This window comes from Sceloporus occidentalis, unplaced genomic scaffold (assembly GCF_023333645.1).
Source record: "Sceloporus occidentalis isolate IW3139 unplaced genomic scaffold, rSceOcc1.0.p SCAF_403, whole genome shotgun sequence".
NCBI classification, from domain to species: Eukaryota; Metazoa; Chordata; class Lepidosauria; order Squamata; family Phrynosomatidae; genus Sceloporus; species Sceloporus occidentalis.
In genome coordinates, this window is record NW_028317383.1 from 292,119 (window position 1) to 312,234 (window position 20,116).

At 46.9% G+C, this 20,116-nt stretch overlaps 2 protein-coding genes and 1 non-coding gene across 3 annotated transcripts; all 3 read right to left on the reverse strand.

Annotated features, from left to right (window-relative positions):
- Nucleotides 1-501: 501 nt before the first annotated feature.
- Nucleotides 502-1,440, reverse strand: LOC149272927 (olfactory receptor 52R1-like). The gene has a single exon (XM_089506637.1). The coding sequence runs from the start codon at nt 1,438-1,440 to the stop codon at nt 502-504; it is 939 nt and encodes a 312-aa protein (XP_089362763.1).
- A 5,696-nt stretch (nt 1,441-7,136) lies between these two features.
- LOC149272928 (olfactory receptor 52P1-like) lies at nt 7,137-8,105 on the reverse strand. The gene has a single exon (XM_089506638.1). It carries the CDS (start codon nt 8,103-8,105, stop codon nt 7,137-7,139), a length of 969 nt encoding a protein of 322 aa, XP_089362764.1.
- A 3,511-nt stretch (nt 8,106-11,616) lies between these two features.
- LOC149272929 (U5 spliceosomal RNA) lies at nt 11,617-11,731 on the reverse strand. The gene has a single exon (XR_016279510.1). It is a non-coding gene; the product is annotated as a U5 spliceosomal RNA (small nuclear RNA).
- Between the last annotated feature and the right edge of the window lie 8,385 nt (nt 11,732-20,116).

Sequence of the window (20,116 nt, forward strand, 5' to 3'; positions counted from 1 at the left end):
TTTTTATAGTGAGGATTGTAGAACATTTATGTTTTATTTCCCACACCCTGACCCAGTACCCAAAGTCTGGGAAGCGATGATATACTGATAAGACAATAAAAGGTGTTAAATAGCTTTCCCGTCTACTTTTATAAACCACGATAAATTAATAACACAGCTTTGGATGTTTTTGATTGATTAGTTGAATCTCAGTGCATAAAACCAAATCCAGAGCTTCTGCCAATAACCAGAAAAACAGTGGAAAAATGAAACTTTACGGCCCATGGTTGCGTAGGACATGATTGCTCCCAGCATGCCCGGACATGTGTTAACTTATATTGAAGCAGGAATGGGAGTGAATCCGGTGTCCGCTATTTCTATGCATTGTGACAATGAGTTCCGGAGCGTTAAATTAGCTGAAATCGTCAGTTTTCCAAAAGTTCTTTCTGACTTATAGGCCTTGTTTATTCTCTGATCTGTGAAAAATAAGTTTTGATTAAGACGACTAAGGGGGTCAGAGTCTCAGCGCATTGAGAAACACAAGACCCTCGCTATCCTCTGGCGGATTTTCTTGGTCCTTACACCATAAATGATTGGATTTAGCATGGGTGGAACCAGCAGGTAGATATTAGCTATGGTTATATGAATTTGAGGGGCTATGTCGTGGCCGAAGCGATGAGTGAGGAAAGTGAAGACCGCTGTGCTATAAAAGACCAAGATGACACAGATGTGGGAGCTGCAGGTGCTTAGAGCTTTGAGTCCAGCCTCCTTAGTGGGGAGGCTGAGGACAGTCCGGAGGATCAAGGTGTAGGAGGCGACTGTACACATCAGATCAAAGGCACCTATCATAGAGGCCACGGTGAGGCTGTAGGCTTTGCTCACAAAAGCATCGCCGCAGGAGATTTTGATGATGGCCATGAACTCACAGTAAGTATGAGGGATGATGTTGGTTTGGCAAAAAAAGAGAGCCTTCACTATGAACGGGTGAGGCGAGAAAAACACCACAGCCCGAAATACCACGGAAAGACCCATCACTAATACTGCGTTGTTGCTTAGAATGGAGGAATGCCTGAGCGGGTTACATATGGCCACATAACGGTCAAAGGCCATGGCCAGAAAGAAGCCGGACTCCATGGCTGTGAAAGAATGGATGAAGAACATCTGGGTCAGACAGGCTTCAAAGTTGATCTCTCGCCAGTTGAACCAGAAGATGCTGAGCATTTTGGGCAAGGTGGAGGAGGACAGCACCAGGTCGGTGACAGCCAGCATGGACACGAAAAAGTACATGGGCTCATGAAGGCTCTTCTCTGTCCGGACGACAAAGAGGATCACACAGTTTCCGAAAAAGGCCACGAAGTACATGCAGCCGAAGGGGATGGAGATCCAGCACTGAACGTCCTCCAGTCCAGGAATTCCCAACAGGATGAAAGCAAGCGGGTGAGTCTCATTGGGATAGAGCATGGCCTTCAGCAACGGACATACAGCCCCACCACGGGCTGAAACAAAACACGGATGTTACAGGACATACTTTCATATAAATAACACGTCTGTTTCCCATGTGACTCTGGGGCGAGTGTCACGCAAGCACGTGGGGAGCCATATTTTTGCATGATCTCTCACAGGCCCAAGAGCCAAACAATTTACCTAAAGTGTCAAAGGATCCTATTTTAGGTCAGCAATCTGATCGGCAACCAATACTTTACCTTTATCAGTAATATCCCCAAATCTTCAGATGCACACAGCTTAGAGGGAATATTGATTATTACATTTATTTATATTATTATTATGAATTATACTTTTATTACTGTTATTATTATAAATATCCCTTATTATTGTTACTATAAATATTAAATTAATTGCTATTATAATAAACATCACTTTTATTACTATGACTGTTACTATAAATATAACTTTTATTACCATTATAATAAACATTACTTTTATTACTATTACTATAAATGTTACTTTTATTACTATAACTGTTATAATCACTATTATTACTGTTAGCATACATATTACTTTTATTACTATTACTGTTATGAAAATTACTTTTATTATTGTTATTATAAACATTACTATTACTATTATTGTAAACATGACTTATATTACTATTACAATAAGTATAATTATTACTATTATTATAAACATTACTTTAATACTATTACTGTTATAATATTTTATTGCTTAATTTATATCGCTATAAATATTACTTTTATTACTGTTGCTATTACTATTAAAGTTAAAAATATTACGTTTATTAGTATCACTGTTAGAAATATTTAATTACTATTACTGTTAGAATTATTACTTTTATTACTATTACCATGACTTACATTTTTTACTGTTATTATGAATACTACTTTTATGACTGTTACTGTTACTATAAATATGGCTTGTATTATTACTATAAATGTTACTTTTATTGCTTTTAGAAATATTATTGCTATTACTAAAAATATTGCTTTTATTACTGTTAGAAATATAACTTTTATTAGTATTATTTTACATATTACTTTGATTACTATTACTGTTAGAAATATCACTTTCATTACTGGTACTGTTACTATAAATATTACTTTTATTATTATTACTATAAATATTACTTTTGTTACTATTACTGTTTGAAATATTAATTTTTATTACGATTACTATAAATATTACTGTTGTTACTGTTAATATATTACTTTTATCACAGTTTACATATTACTTGTATTGCTGTTATAAATATAGCTTCTATTACTATTATTGTTAGACATTTTTTATTACTATAAGTATTACTATAAATTTTACTTTTATTACTATTGCTGTTATTGTAAATGTTTTATTAGTATTACCATAAATTTTACTTTTATTACTATTATTGTAAATATTTTATTAGTAGCACTATAAATATTACTTATTACTTTTACTGTTATTGTAAATATTTTATTACTATTACTATAAATATTACTTTTATGACTAGTACTGTTATTGTAGATATTTTATAAGTAGCACTATAAATGTTACTTATTACTTTTACTATTATTGTAAATATTTTTATGAGTATTACTTTGGATATCACTTTTATTAATAGTATTATAAATATTTTATTACTGTTACTATTAATATTACTTTTATTACTATTACTGGTATTGTAAATATTTGTATTAGTATTACTATAAATATCACTTTTATTACTGGTATTGTAAATATTACCCAAACATTGCATCCCAAACACCAGTGTTCAAGCAGGGATTTCAGCAGAGACATTGACCGAAGGAATCAAATATATTGTCAGAGCACCCTGAGAATCTACTACTCCTTCTCCACACCGTGAATCTACCCCTTCACCCCGACAATCTGCTCATCCCCGAGGATCTGCCCATCCCCTTAGAATTACCCCTTTACCCCAGAAATCGCAGTAACCCGGATAATCTGCCCCTTTCTGTGTATTTGGGATAAAACCCTGAGACTTTAGGTTACATCGGATTAGCTCAATTGCAGCATTTCCTACCAAAAGCCTTTTAACCCACGGTGCGGATACCTCAGCCTAGGGAGAATCCTGACAGGTTAACTGCAAGGCCCATCATCCAGCCCTGATCAATGGGAAAGTCTGCCCCCCCATAAATGAATCCAGACCCCTAAAGGGACAGTACTCCACTCACCTGAGTGTCTGCTGCAAGTCCAGCCGCCACTCATCCCCAAACCATCTACTCCCAGATATTTATAATCAGACTCCACATCCCAAAGGAGACGTACGTGACCTGCCCACGGCAAGCAGCCAACACGCCACGTCCGCTGGGCACGAATAATGATCACCAACTGCCCCAGGTGAGGGTATTCTTCAGAGGAGCAATTAGAGAAAATCCAATTAGAGCCAATCAGCAGGAGACATTAAGCCGCCACTAACCGATAAACCCACAGTTATTATTTGTATATCGCCGTCATACTCTGCAGTGCTGTACAATGTATTATTATTATTATTTATATATCGCCGTCATACTCCGCAGCGCTGTACAATGTGTTATTATTTATATATCGCCGTCATACTCCGCAGCGCTGTACAATGTGTTATTATTTATATATCGCCGTCATACTCCGCAGCGCTGTACAATGTGTTATTATTATTTATATATCGCCGTCATACTCTGCAGCGCTGTACAATGTATTATTATTATTATTTATATATCGCCGTCATACTCCGCAGCGCTGTACAATGTGTTATTATTTATATATCGCCATCATACTCTGCAGCGCTGTACAATGTGTTATTATTATTATTTATATATCTCCGTCATACTCCGCAGCGCTGTACAATGTGTTATTATTATTTATATATCGCTGTCATACTCCGCAGCGCTGTACAATGTGTGTTATTATTATTTATATATCGCCGTCATACTCCGCAGCGCTGTACAATGTGTTATTATTATTTATATATCGCTGTCATACTCCGCAGCGCTGTACAATGTGTTATTATTATTTATATATCGCCGTCATACTCCGCAGCGCTGTACAATGTGTTATTATTATTTATATATCGCTGTCATACTCCGCAGCGCTGTACAATGCGTGTTATGACAGATGTAGCTTCGACTCACGGGCCAGGCTTGGCTCATTTGCTCAATTAAATAAAACACCAACACACAAGATGGGTTTGAAAAGGTCACAGCCGTTTTATTTAACAGTCATTGTCCCGTAAAACCTGAAATAATAAACATAGATGCGTTAACAGAGACAATGACGTAACCAAAACCAACCTAGCTTGCCAAGTTATCCAGGTACCATACCACACACCAATTTTGGGAGGGGACCAGGATGCCCCAACCCGGACCTGAGGTTCCGAGCACCACTCCTTGCAAGGAACCTCCCACCGGTTATGACCACCAATGATCATACCACCACATTAACCCCTTGGATACCTGGCAAGCTACCGCCCACGACTGTGACTAATGCAGCAACACCATACCACACACCAATTTGGGAGGGGACATACCAGGATGCCCCAACCCGGACCCGAGGTTCCGAGCACCACTCCTTGCAAGGAACCTCCCACCAGTTATGACCACCAAGGATCATACCACCACATTAACCCCATGGATACCTGGCAAGCTACCGCCCACAACTGTGACTAATGCAGCAACACTACTCCACAAACTCAACCACATAATGGGAGGGAGGGTGAGACAAACACCACCAGGTAAGGTTAAACAAAATGGATCCTTACCCCTGTGATCACCAAACTTAAATATCCTCCGACCAAAACTCCTCCCCTAAAATCCACAATTCCTGCCTTAGCCTAGCTCTGCTCAGCACTCTGTCAGGGCCCACTCTAGTCCATTCTGGCCCCCGTGGGCTTCATTATTATTTATATATCGCCGTCATACTCCGCAGCGCTGTACAATGTGTTATTATTATTTATATATCGCCGTCATACTCCGCAGCGCTGTACAATGTGTGTTATTATTATTATTTATATATCGCCATCATACTCTGCAGCGCTGTACAATGTGTGCTATTATTATTTATATATCGCCGTCATACTCCGCAGCGCTGTACAATGTGTTGTTATTATTATTTATATATCGCCGTCATACTCCACAGCGCTGTACAATGTGTTATTATTATTTATATATCGCTGTCATACTCCACAGCGCTGTACAATGTCTATAATTATTATTATTTATATATCGCCATCATACTCCACAGCGCTGTACAATGTGTGTTATTATTTATATATCGCCGTCATACTCCTCAGCGCTGTACAATGTGTTATTATTATTTATATATCGCCGTCATACTCCGCAGCGCTGTACAATGTGTGTTGTTATTATTTCTATATCGCCGTCATACTCCGCAGCGCTGTACAATGTGTGTTATTGTATAATGTATAGCTAAATCAGTGACCGGCCCCCGTATAATGTATAGATAAATCAGTGACCGGCCCCTGTATAATGTATAGATAAATCAGTGACCGGCCCCCTGTTTAATTTATAGATAAATCAGTGACCGGCCCCCTGTATAATGTATAGATAAATCGGTAAGCCGGGGCCCTGTATAATGTATAGATAAATCAGTGAGCCGGGGCCCTGTATAATGTATAGATAAATCAGTGAGCCGGGGCCCTGTATAATGTAATCTTATAATAATCTTTACAGAAATCAAGTGTAAAAAACTGAGAATATTTGATGATTTGGAACAAAATAATTTTTTTTTTTACTTTTACAAAACTTCAGAGAAACTTTTCTGTGTAAAAATGTCCGAAAAGAGGTAACTTTAATAACGAGAACAGCAAACAGATTCCCGGATACCCCGTCTGGGGCAGGAATAATTAATACAAAGAAACGCCGTCAGCGAGTCTGTCGGAAGCAGCAGCCGAGGCGTGAGGTCTGCGCGTTGTCAGCAGGAAGAGCGGAACGCGGCGGCGTCAGCGGGGAAAGCGGAACGTGGCGGGGAGAGTGGAACGCGGCGGCGTTAGCAGTGGAGAGCAGAACGCAGCGCCGTCAGCGGGGAGAGCGGAACTTGGCGGGGAGAACGGAACGCGGCGGCGTCAGCAGGGTGAGCGGAACGCAGCGCCGTCAGCAGGGAGAGCGGAACGTGGCGGGGAGAGTGGAACGCGGCGGCGTCAGCAGGGTGAGCGGAACGCAGCGGCGTCAGCGGGGAGAGCGGAACGTGGCGGGGAGAGTGGAACGCGGCGGCGTCAGCAGGGTGAGCGGAAAGCAGCGGCGTCCGCAGGGAGAACAGAACGCGGTGGCGTCAGTGGGAGAGCAGAACGCGGCGGCGTCATCGGGGAAAGCGGAACGCGGCGGCGTCAGCTGGGAGAGCGGAACACGGCGGCGTCAGCGGGGAGAGCGGAACTTGGCGGGGAGAACGGAACGCGGCGGCGTCAGCAGGGTGAGCGGAACGCAGCGCCGTCAGCAGGGAGAGCGGAACGTGGTGGGGAGAGTGGAACGCGGCGGCGTCAGCAGGGTGAGCGGAACGCAGCGGCGTCAGCGGGGAGAGCGGAACGTGGCGGGGAGAGTGGAACGCGGCGGCGTCCGCAGGGAGAACAGAACGCGGGGCGTCATCGGGGAAAGCGGAACGCGGCGGCGTCAGCTGGGAGAGCGGAACACGGCGGCGTCAGCAGGGAGAGCGGAACGCGGCGGCGTCGTCAGCGGGGAGAGCGGAACGCGGCGGCGTCAGCGGGGAGAGCGGGACGCAGCTTCATCGCGCAGGAGAGTCTTCAGGACTCTCTCCCGGATCGGCTTCGTCTTCACCCCGTAGATCAGGGGGTTCAGTAACGCGGGAAATAAGATGTAAATGTTGGCGAATAAGACGTGGACGTCGTGGGGAACCGACTTCTGGCCAAACCTGTATGTGACGAAGGAGAATATCCCCGGCAAGTAGGTGACGACGATGACGCAGACATGCGAGCCGCAGGTCCCCACCGCCTTGTGCCGCGCGTCTCGGGAGGGGAGTCTGTGGACGGCCCGTAAGATCATCGCGTAGGACAGGCCGATAAATAGGAGGTCGAAGCCGGTAATGGAGAGGGACAGCACGAGGCCGTACACGCTGTTCACCCGCGTATCTCCGCAGGCGAGTTTCACCACGGCCATGTGTTCGCAGTATGAGTGCGACACGACGTTCTCCCGGCAATACTGGAGTCGCCCCACCAGAACAGGAATGGGCAAGATGGTTACTATGGCTCTAACCACGATGACGGCAGCGATCCTTTCCAGGAGGGCAACCGTCAGGAGGGACGTGTATCTCAAGGGGTAACAGATGGCAATGAAGCGGTCAAACGCCATAGAGGCCAAGATCCCCGACTCAACCACCGACAGCGAGTGGACGAAGAACATCTGGGAGAGACAGCCTTCTGTGGCCACCTGGCCGTCGCCAAACCAGAATATTGCTAACATTTTTGGCACGGTGGAGCTGGAGAAGGCCACGTCGTTGAGGGCCAGCATGGACAGGAAGAAGTACATCGGCCCATGAAGCCTTTTCTCCGTCCTGATGATGTACAGGAGGCTGCAGTTACCCAGAATGGCCAGGATGTAAACGGCGCAGAAAGAGACGGAGACCCAAACGGCGCCATCTTCCAGTCCGGGGATTCCGACGAGGAAAAAAGTGGGCGGCATGCGGAAGCTGATGTTGGGGCTGCCGGGCATGGTGTGTGACGGGCGGTTCTTGGAGGGGCTCGAGACACCAGCTGATAAAAGACAAGAGGAGACAATGAAGACAAAACGTTTCCAGACGCTTCTAACAACGGTCTCAGCGACGTGTCTACAGATGATTATTACAATTACCATTAGAAGTCTCGGGGTCCTTTTTGGGCTTCCTTACTGTTTATCTGGCGATGTCGCCCACATCTCCTTCCTGAACTCAACTCCTCGCCCTCCATCCTCCTCCTCTCTCCCCGTCTCCAGTTCGCTGCCACTCTGACCTCTCCCGGTCCTCCCATTCAGCCTCTTGCTTTCACGTACATCCATCGTCCTCTCCGCACGCCCCGATCCTTTCTCCACCCCGATCCTTTCTCCACCCTGATCCTTTCTCGCCCAGATCCTTTCTCCCCCAGTTCTCTTTTCACCCAGATCCTTTCTCGCCCCGATCCTTTCTCGCCCCTGATCCTTTCTCCCCCCAGTTTGTTTTTTGCCCCGATCCTTTCTTGTCTGGGCATTCATTTCCCTCTCTTCAGACCAATCTAAACTTCCTTATCATCCAGTACCAGCTTCCGCTGCAACAAATCCAACCCCATCACCCCAACTTGCCCCATCCCCGCTACCCTGAATTGTCCCCGGCCTCCTGCCCCAATCCCTGAAACCTCCCTGAAAACCCAAAATGAGGACTTTAAGGAGTCTCCGTGACCCGAATAATTACCGGAGAGCGTGAGAAGAGTAACAAAGTAACAAGTGCAGCAACGGGTCGCGGGTCGCCGATGGATACCACAGAAGAGCAACAAATATCTGTATCCATTAAAAGCCTGGACTTTTATTATTATTATTAATAACTTTTCAAGTTTACAGCTAATAGCAGCCCCTCAAACAGCATGACTCTCTTTACTGAGAGGGTGGTAGATAAGTGAAACAGCCTCCCAGCAGAGGTGGTAATACAGTGAGTGTATTAAACATGCATGGGATAGACATACGGCTCCTGAATCTAAGACGAGACCAACGACTGATTAAGGTTTGACTCTTTACAGACTAGACGGGGGCCGGATGGGGCCGATATGCTGTTCGATATGTAAGGACAGCCGGCGCAGGTTTCTCCGTCTGGGGAGTCACCGGTTAGTTATTTCTGAATATAAAGTGCAGCCATGACACGGATGAAGCAAAAAATTCTTACCCCTTTTGTGCATAAAAATGTCCCTGAATTTCAACCTAAAATTCTGGTTTTTTTATATATTGTCCCTTTATTTGCATTTTAATTTGATTTATATTTTTAAAAATGACAAATTTTGCTTCTATTCCAATCCCCTGCAGCCGGCCTCGCTGCTTTAGATTGTAAGCTCTTAGGACCAGAGCCCTTGGCTTTCAGGGTAATATGCCCCCTGTCTGAGCATTGTACAGCGCTGGGGAATATGTTTGCGCTATATTAATAACAGCCCTAAATCTCAGCACACCAGGGCACTGAAAGCTTCCCCCTCTTGTCACCCCGGGGCAGCTGGGTCTGATACCCCCCGTGCGGGCAAATCACTTAATAAGTTGCCCACAGAGCATGAGAAACCCAGTTTGCGGACAGAATGATGTCAGGGGCAGAGAGACATCCTATTATTATTCAGTCATATAGCGCCACCATATTCAGCAGCACAGCACAACCCTGCATTTGGAGAAGGAAATACAGACATTTGGAACATTCACCTGATTTCAAGAAGGAAGCACCCAGTAACGTGAAGCTTTTCGTTGATCCCCCCCCCGCATGAATCTGCCACTCATTCCGAGTCCCCAGGATCTGCCCCAATTATCTGCTCTCATGCAGCGTGCGGGGCAACAGCGTTAGGTGGCCCACCGAGTGTAAGATTCTGCCCCCGTTACTGCCCCGGCCAGCAAACTCATCTCACCTGATGTGCAGCTGACTCCTCGGAGCGGGAAGCCACAGAGGGAGAGGCAGGGAAGGAGTGTGGGGGTATTAAATAGAGATTGTACCCCCGGGGGGACAGCAGCGAATCGGTCTCTCGGGTCATAAACCATTTACTGATCTCTTCGCTTCAGAAAAACACATCTGTATTTACACCTCGAGAAATACCCCGGGGGCTTTAATGTGAAGCGCGTGCATTACATAGAGCTCTGTATAGCGTCACCGAGACCACCATATTTATGTAGAGGGTCAGAGGCTGAGATGGGATGGAACTTACATCCTCCCAGCAGGTGACAGCGGACAGTAATTACAGCGCAATATCTGCCTCCCCTGCTGTGATCTGATTAGGGGTACGGGGGGTCACCCTGTATCTGATTAGGGGTACGGGGGGGTCACCCTGTATCTGATTAGGGGTACAGGGGGGTCACTCTGTATCTGATTAGGGGTACGGGGGGTCACCCTGTATCTGATTAGGGGTACGGGGGGTCACCCTGTATCTGATTAGGGGTACAGGGGGGGTCACTCTGTATCTGATTAGGGGTACAGGGGGGTCACCCTGTATCTGATTAGGGGTACAGGGGGGGTCACTCTGTATCTGATTAGAGGTACGGGGGGGTCACCCTGTATCTGATTAGGGGTACAGGGGGTCACTCTGTATCTGATTAGGGGTACAGGGGGGGCAACAGTTTTTGTTGTTTTTTTGAAGCCCAGAGTTCAGTGGCTTCGCTGTGGAGAAAAAATAAAAAAGTGCCGAAAGGCTGCGGTGGACACCAGGTCCCCTTCTTCATTGTCTTTGGGGCTCGCACTCCCAAGGGAAATGTGGCCCCTTCCTTTTCTCCTCGGCCGTATGGCCTGCAAGAGGGCCGGATCTTCTTGGTCCTTCCCCACAAGGGTTGGGGCCACTGAAACACTCGTTTAGAGGAGGGGGGGCTCAGAAGAGCTACCTGACTCCCCTCCCCACCAAGCAAACCGACCTTTAGGGGACCCGGCTCCACCGTGGCTTTTCAGTGAGTCAAAAACAATCGTGTTCTGCGTCCATCCGTTTCTGCTTCTAGGTTGGATTCATAAACTTAAATATCAAGAAGTAAAAAGCACACGTGTTCTGTGCAAAGAGAGTGCAATCGTGTGAAACAAACAATATATTCAGAGGGCTCCCCAAGGAAGACCCTGATGGTGTGATACAAATTTTCCTTTAAGCATCGCACACTGAATCAAAAAGCCGGGGCTACTGCATACAGTAATAAAAAGTGCATGGTGGGGCCCGAGATGCAAAAGGTGCTCACCAGCACGCAACACATGAAAAGTAAAGGGCACCTCACACAGTCACCCCGGGCACAGGTCCCAGTTAGTGATGTCCGGATCATGGGCAGCAGGAAGAAGCGAGACATGGAGTTTCCAGCAGAGCCTTTCGCTACGTCTCTGAGAGTCCTGCGCACGCAGTGGCACACAAAGAAGGTCCTCAGCATGGTAGGGATGTCAGGCACTCCTTTGCCTCCCTTGCCGGGTTCCTTGTACATCACTGCGCGCTTTACTCTGTCCATTTTGGAGCCCCAGATGAAGTGGAAAACTGCTCTGTTGATGGCTCGGTGAATGGTGACCAGCAAGGGCCAGGCAAATGACAGACATCAAAAGATTGCTTAAGACTCATGGTCATTCTTCCCCACAGAAATCTTTAGTAAACCACAAAAGATTTATTTAATCTGAAGAAAAACCAGAGCATACCCAAAACACCGCAGGGCAAAGTCCCGGCCACAGGCAGTGCTCCTCCAGGTTAAGGTGTGTTTCATGAATCCCACCCAGCTCTTGCCTGATCATTGGAACCTTTCACACATGCAAGCACAATTGCACAGGAACTGGAACTATTTAATATTGGGCTGTTTTAAAGTCTTATTAAACTAACAATACGGTGATGCCTATGAAAGCATGAAATGTTTGCCGTTTTTTTATTCGTCATGCAGTGGAGCCTTGCCATGCATTTTGGGACTGGACTGCCTTGATGGGTGGAATCTGTCTGATATGGTAATGATGAGATCTTCTCTGTAACGGTTTAAAAATGTTGTTCCTCCTATCATTTCATAGGGCAGGCACTGTCTGTTCTTGGTCTGAGATGAGGCTCCCATGTTGGTTTTATCAGAGAGGTTACATTCCTGAATACAATATATATCCCCCCGTTGCATAGCCAAAGCCACAAAGATAGCAGCTCTTCTCGCTGTACTCTTAATACTCCGTACGTTTAAAGTAACAATGGAAAAAGCCATCAGGGTTTGTAAAAACCACATCATTCAAAAAAAGTCAGTAATTGTGTCCCAGTCCGAAATTTCTTCGACCCCTTTTCTTCCACCGACGGGGCTACGAAACCTGAAATGTTTTTCAAATTTTCGACATCTTGAGAATCGACAAAAGATTTTCGAATTTCGGCACCTTCTGATATATCAGATCCTGGGGAATCACTTGTTACCACATCTTTACTTCGTAAAGATTTCTTTCGCACCCTCGTGTTTTACTGACAACCATTAAAGAATCCCCTTCTGACGTTGAGGAATCCACACCTGGTTCCACTTCCATGGTGTCAATCTCTACCAGCTCAGGAGAAACCGACTCATCACCGAGTGGGCCACTTTTAATTCTTTCCAGAGAATCTTCTACCTGTCTCACCATAGCATGTAGAACATTCACTTGACTCCCACTTGGAGTTTCAGGCACTACTATTTCTCCACCATCTGCGGAGAACTGAGTCTCCTCTACCTCAATCATTCCTACAGTCGTCGCGTCCGCATGTGTACGCAACTCCGATAATTGTTCTTGAAGAACTTAAGCTGCTAAGGCCACTGGAACTAAGTCATCAGTGGCTCTAGGACATCTTCTTGCCAGGTGATTTTCACCTCCACACAAATCACATTTGCGGGCAGCAGTACAGTCCGCAGCTTTATGCCCTGCTTTCCCACAATTGTAACATCCAGGATCAGCGGTACACTTAACCATAGTATGCCCAAAGCAAAGACATTTCCTGCAATATGCAGGCTGACCCGGATAATACAAAAAACCACGATTTCCTCCTATTGAGAAATTTTGAGGAGGATGCAACATTCCACCATACCCATTTTCATCCGGTACTATAGTTGCCCAGAATTTCCTTTTCCCATTATAAACATTAAACTCATTTAGGAGTTTCACAGGTTTATCAATTTCCTTGACATATCTCCCAAGAAAAAACAAAATATCCTCATCACTCACGAAAGGGTTGTACATATGTACAATAATAGGTACTCGCCTTGTGACTGTCGACGATAAGAAACGAATCCCCTTCAACAAAGGATCCTTTGCTCTTTCTTTACTTCGCTGCAATAGCGTCATGACTCCAAACTCAGAATTGAAAGTAATGTCGACAAATCCTCGTCCAAAAAAAGGCTGAATGCAAAAAAAATCTTCTCTCTTCAACTGCAACACTCCTTCCAGAATCGAAAGCTGAACTTCTTTAAGCCCGATCCTCTGTCGTTCTCCTTCCGCAAAAACCATCCTCACAGTCTTGGGTATAGAAGGTGCCCCAACCGTCAAATCTCCTCTCGTTTTCATTGCTAGGCTTTCAACAGACCCCAATTAAGGGGCCAAAGTCGGAAGGCCGAGGGCAGTATCTTGCCTGCTCCGGAACCTCCTGGTGTAGATCTCCTGTATAAAATACACTTGATCACAGCCAGAAGGCCGAGAGGCCTGGAGCGGTTGCCCCCACTCAGCCCCATTGTTTTTTGTTTGTTTATTTTTCTTTTCTTGGAAGCCCGAGGTGCGTGCTCCTTTGGGTGCCGCATTCTGTGCACAAGGCAGCAGAGGCCAGACTACGATACCGAGTTCCCTCACGGAGAACTCGGACAAATTCCAACCCCCCCCATGAGAGGGTCGGATCTTGAGTCTCACCCCAAAGAGTGAGACTCCTTGCTGGTTTTGTGAAGAGAGGAAGGGGCCAGAAGGCTCCCAATCCTCCTCCAGCAAAGTCCAGGCTTCACTGCCTCTTAAAAAGAAAACAGTGTCCAAAGTGTGGGCACAAAATCATGGGCTACAGGCTACAGGCTACAGGCTACAGGCTACAGGCTACAGGCTACAGGCTACAGGCTACAGGCTACAGGCTACAGGCTACAGGCTACAGGCTAGCCCTGCCCTTATCCCCAATAAGGAGACAAAACTCAATCTAGGATAAAACAATCACCACCAGCCTCCAAGAGCCGTTCAACAGACTGGCGGTGAGTTACGACCAGCATGCATCACACCATATGTAAAATACAATATGCGGATAATATGCAAATTAGTTATAACAGAAAACCACACCAATTTACACGAGCCTGCCATCAGAACCGCTTCTCGGCCTTTTGGTTAAGATCAAGTGTGCTACCTTATGACAATGTGGGGAGAACGTTGAGTTTCTGGCCTAGAGCCTGAGGTAGCATGGAGTCTGAGGCGTGCACTTGAGTCCCAGAGAAATCCTGGGTTGTGTTTATAATCTTGTGTCTGTTGTTGTTAAATATGACAGTATGAGAAACACCCTTCACTCCAAGATCCTTATGGGCATGTGTGTGAATAATTTTTTAGTTTTTGGTTTCATGGAAAATGGCTGGACACTTATTTATTACTCATGAATTGCACTCTTCGTTGGTGCACTTGTGCCTATCAATTAGGATGGATCGCGATTTTTTTTTGATGACGGCTGTATGTTTCTCCTTTGGACACGTTTTCGGTTTGATATTTTGGAGCACTGCAGTGAGGACTGGTCTCCAGTCGCTTGTTGGGAGAGGTGGGAGAAGTCTTGTGGCTACCGACCTTTTTCCCTACCGTGGTTCTCCTCTTCGGAGGGAACCATGAAGATCCGACCCTCCTGCACGCCTTCTGGCCGGGGTGGGGAGGAAAGGCTCTGGGATATCCCATGGGGGATACAACAGTTTATCGACGAACCTGAGCTTCGCTGCGATCTTTCACAAGATTCACGGAGCACCCAACGAGAAGCACGACACCTTAGGCTTCCAAGGAAGAAAAAAAAATTAAGGCTGAGGTAGCATGGAGCCCGAGGTGTCTTATTTGTATCCAGAGTTACACTCTGGTCGTCTTCTTCACAACCCTGCACTTTTGTTGCTGAAGAATGATCACGGACAAGCACGGAAGGCCCGCTGCTGAAGCACTTCGGTTCTCAACCCTTATTGGCCTGTGTGTGGAACATCATTGTTTTATTTGACCGCCTAACGGTGGCCGGACACTTTATTATTTATACAAAAAACAAAATACTGTCTGCGCTTCTCACCCTAATAAAGTTGGCAACAAATATATAAACATAATATAAATGAGAGGTTATATGAATTGGCCAAAGCATAATTAAGCTCACTTTATTATTTATATCCACTGTTGCCCCCTTGTGTACTCCTGATCAGGTACAGGGTGACCAGATATCGCACTGCAATTAATGTCTGCTGTCACCTGCTAGAAGTATGTAATGCAGTCCAGGCGTCCGACATCTTTAATGAGAAATACAGCCTCTTTTTTTTTTTTTTATAGGAAATACAGCCTCCTGGTGCCCCCCAAGTCACGGAGGCTTCTGCGACAGAGACTTGGCCCCACTCTAGCTCCCACAGTTTGGATCACCGCAGCACCTTCTTCATGATTGATAAGTGCACGACAGTAGACGACCGAAGAGCATGACCTCGGGCTCTCAAAAAAAAATAAATCCTCAGCCTTTTGGCTGAGATGAAGTGAGTGCCGGTGAGAGAGGGAAAGCTTGGTCCTTGGGCCTTAGGGCTGGGAAAGCATGAAGCCCCGAGGATGTTTTTAGGTCCCCGGTCTCTGGTCCAGGACCGGGCGCTGTGTACGGGGTGACTGCATGAGGTTAAGCGCACTGCACCCTTTCACGTGTCACATGCCGGTGAGCACCTTTTGCACCTCGGGCCCCTCCATGCACTTTTTATTTTTTATGCACTAGTCCCGAAGGGCCAGGGCTTTCTTGGGGAGCACAATGTATATAGGCTTGGTTTCACACGATTGTAGTTTGTTGCACAGAACACGTTATTTATCACTTCTTGTATTTTGATTTTATTTAATATAATCAGTGTGACGGCACAGAACACGAATTCTTACACTGGAAAGCCGTGCTGGAACCGGGTCCCCCCCTGGTTTTTCTGGTGTGGGGGGGAGTTAGGTAGTATTTCAGTGGTCCCGACCCTTGCGGGGAAGGACCAAGAAGATCCGGCCCTTCTGCCATGGGGAGAAGGAAGGATTGTCTGGTGGGTGTATCTACTCGGGGTACAGGTCGTTCCCATCAGAGAGGAGAGAGCGGGCGGGGGGTACTTTAGGATGAGGGGGGAGACCAGGCGGGAGGGTATTTAGAGATGAACGGAGAGACCAGGCGGGAGAGTATTTAGAGATGGGCGAGGACAGAGCCGGCCTTAGGCGTTGTGGCGCCCTGTGCGGACTACTCCTCTGGTGCCCCCCCTCTCTGCCCCTTCAAACTACCCGCCCTCTCTGCCCCTTCAAACTACCCCCCCATGCCCCTTAAAACTACCGCCCCTCAAACTACCCCCCCTGCCCCTTCAAACTACACCCCCCTCCCTCCGCCCCTTCAAACTACACCCCCCCTCTGCCCCTTCAAACTACACCCCCCCCCCCACTTACCTTGTTGCCGGAGTCCTGCGGTGAGAGCGGGAGGCATCCGTCTTCTCGCTCTGCCGCGGTGCCGGCATTTCATGTTGAGAGCCGGAATAGTCCGGCGCTCAACATGAGATGCCGGCACCGCAACGGAGTCACGGAGAGTAAGGGGCGCCGAGCGGTTGCCGAGAACTTCACGAGCAACCGCTCGGCGCCCCTGACCGGGACTTAGATTTAAGCATCGTTTTTTTTTTAAAACTTTATTTAACATGAATGATGTTAAATAAAGTTTTAAAAAAAAACAATGCTTTAATCTAAGTCCCGGTCAGGCGCCCCTGCAACCATGGCGCCCTGTGCGGTCGCACAGGTCGCACACACCTAAGGCCGGCCCTGGGCGAGGAGATGTAAATCAGGGAACTGCTAGGAAGAGCTTTCAAAATCCGGGGGCTGGACTTATCCCATATCACCGTATTAAGAACATAATTTAATATACATTAACCCTCGCTGGGTCGCTGGACTGGAAAACGTAAAATTTTTTTACAAAATATCCGTCCAGGGCCGGCGCCTTTAATATAAAGCCAGGCTGCAGATACGCTGCACTCATCCGTATTACGCGGCAGCGCGGGAACGTATCACGTCATCAGGCAATGAAAAGGTTAATGTGTCGCTCGTCTCCTCTGCGCATGTGCTCGGTGTTTAACCCTCGCTTAGGTCTCTCTAGACGTTTTTGCACCTCCTTATCGTTGCAGCATAAGTAAAAGACGCTCTGGTATGTAGCTCTCCCCGCTGGATGGGGGAGGGCAGGATGTTTTAATTGCCCCCTATACAGCCCGCCTTAGCACTCACGGTGTTAACCTGCGCTCTTCACCCTTAGAGCCAAACGGCACTCAATGGATATTCTGGGAAAGCAGTAACTCCCATCATCCTCAGGGAGCCGTAAGGTAAAGGTAATGCCATTAATTAACGGCCTCCAAATCATCCCAAATTCCTTCCAAACACAGAGAGAGCCTGAGATGTCGGTCACTGCTGGTGACGCCAGGGGGTTTGCTGGGTCCGGACCCCGTCGCGCTCCGCCCAGAGCTGATTAAAATGCATAATTCCGAGCTGTTTAGATTCTCCGGGATTAAATTCCGTTAAATTCCACGGAGTTCCAGTGTGTCATTCGGTAATAAACATTTATCCACAAATGAAAGCCCTGCCCCCTCCGTTACGGAGATCTCCCGGCTCGCCGTCCCCTCATTCTACACTGCTCAAAATAATAAAGGGAACACTTAAACAACACAATGTAACTCGAAGTCAATCACACTTCTGTGAAATCACTGTCCACTCAGGAAGCAACACTGATGGACAATCAATTTCACACGCTGCTGTGCAAACGGAACAGACAACAGGTGGAAATTATAGGCAATTAGCAAGACACCCCAATGAAGGAGTGATTCTGCAGGTGGTGACCACAGACCACGTCTCAGTTCCTATGCGTCCTGGCTGATGTTGTGGTCACTTTTGAACGCTGGCGGTGCTTTCACTCTCGTGGTCGCTTTTGAACGCTGGCGGTGCTTTCACTCTCGTGGTCGCATGAGACGGAGTCTACAACCCACACAAGTGGCTCAGGTAGTGCAGCTCATCCAGGATGGCACATCAATGCGAGCTGTGGCAAGAAGGTTTGCTGTGTCTGTCAGCGTAGTGTCCAGAGCATGGAGGCGCTACCAGGAGACAGGCCGGTACATCAGGAGACGTGGAGGAGGCTGTAGGAGGGCAACAACCCAGCAGCAGGTCCGCTACCTCCGCCTTTGTGCAAGGAGAAGCAGGAGGAGCACTGCCAGAGCCCTGCAAAATGACCTCCAGCAGGCCACAAATGTGCATGTGTCCACTCAAACGGTCAGAAACAGACTCCATGAGGGTGGTATGAGGGCCCGACGGCCACAGGTGGGGGTTGTGCTTACAGCCCAACACTGTGCAGGACGTTTGGCATTTGCCAGAGAACACCAGGATTGGCATATTCGTCACTGGCACCCTGTGCTCTTCACAGATGAAAGCAGGTTCACACTGAGCACGTGTGACAGACGTGACAGAGTCTGGAGACGCCGTGAAGAACGTTTTGCTGCCTGCAGCATCCTCCAGCATGACCGGTTTGGCGGTGGGTCAGTAATGTTGTGGGGTTTCTTTGGGGGGCCGCACAGCCCTCCATGTGCTTGCCAGAGGTAGCCTGACTGCCATTAGGTACCGAGATGAGATCCTCAGACCCCTTGTGAGACCGTATGCTGGTGTGTTTGGCCCTGGGTTCCTCCTAATGCAAGACAATGCTAGACCTCATGTGGCTGGAGTGTGTCAGCAGTTCCTGCAGGAGGAAGGCATTGATTGAATCCGATTGGGCACATCTGGGACATCATGTTTCGCTCCATCCACCAACGCCACGTTGCACCAGACTGTCCAGGAGTTGGCGGATGCTTTAGTCCAGGTCTGGGAGGCCATCCCTCATGAGACCATCCGCAACCTCATCAGGAGCATGCCCAGGCGCTGTAGGGAGGTCATACGGGCACGTGGAGGCCACACACACTACTGAGCCTCATTGTGTCTTGTGAACGATTCCCTACCCAATCAGCATCGTTCGCTGTAGAGTTTGCCGCTGGTTGGAGTCGATCCGGTCCAGATTTGAAGTGATTTCCCACCATTTTGGTTTCGATGTTTATCGCTTGATACCCCTAATTACCACCGTAATGGGTTATAGAGGAAAATAATGAGTATATCTATATTATGTATATATTATGTATCCTGATGGAAACCTATTCAGAATAGGAAATTGATCAGATAATGCAGACTCTGCCATGGGCTGCCACTGAAGACAGCAGAGCATTAACCCTGTGCAGTCCAATACATTTTCACAGTGTCCCAAGCAGGCCTAGTAAAAAAAAAATAAAAAAATCTACATTTGAAGCATTGATTATATTTTCTTATAACTACAAAGCAATTAATAAACACTATTCTAAAGGCACATATTACGTTAACCCCTAGATTTTAATGCGGAATCTGCCAGTCCGACTTCTTCCTTCTCGCCGTATTCTCCTTGCAACATTTATAGTATAACAGCGACATCTAGTGGCCACCCGGAGATCCCACAGGCAGGAAAAGATTTTGCCGGGTATATTCCCACATAGGACCGCAAAGGGTTAAACGAGGGCTGGAGATGCAGCCGCAGGGCATGTCTAGAGGGCCGGCAGCCCCCCACAGCCTGCCGGGCATCCCCACTAAACTAACTTGGATAAAGAGGATGGAGAGTAAGCATCTGCCAAACGTCCCTATTTAACTTAGCCAGTCCCCCTTCCCTAATACCCAATGCCCCTCTTTCTTCACCTATAAAAGAGGGCGCTCAGGGTGTTTGCTGGGTATGAGGATGTCACAGGGTTCTACTGCCCTAAAAGCCCCCGATAATGTGTATAGAAACAGCAGGAAACAGCTTCATAAATTAAACGGGTAAATAAACCCCATTCTT

Coding starts and splice junctions, on each gene's coding strand:
- LOC149272928 (XM_089506638.1), bottom strand. CDS start 8,105: ATGCCCGGCAGCCCCAACATCAGCTTCCGCATGCCGCCCACTTTTTTC.
- LOC149272927 (XM_089506637.1), bottom strand. CDS start 1,440: ATGCTCTATCCCAATGAGACTCACCCGCTTGCTTTCATCCTGTTGGGA.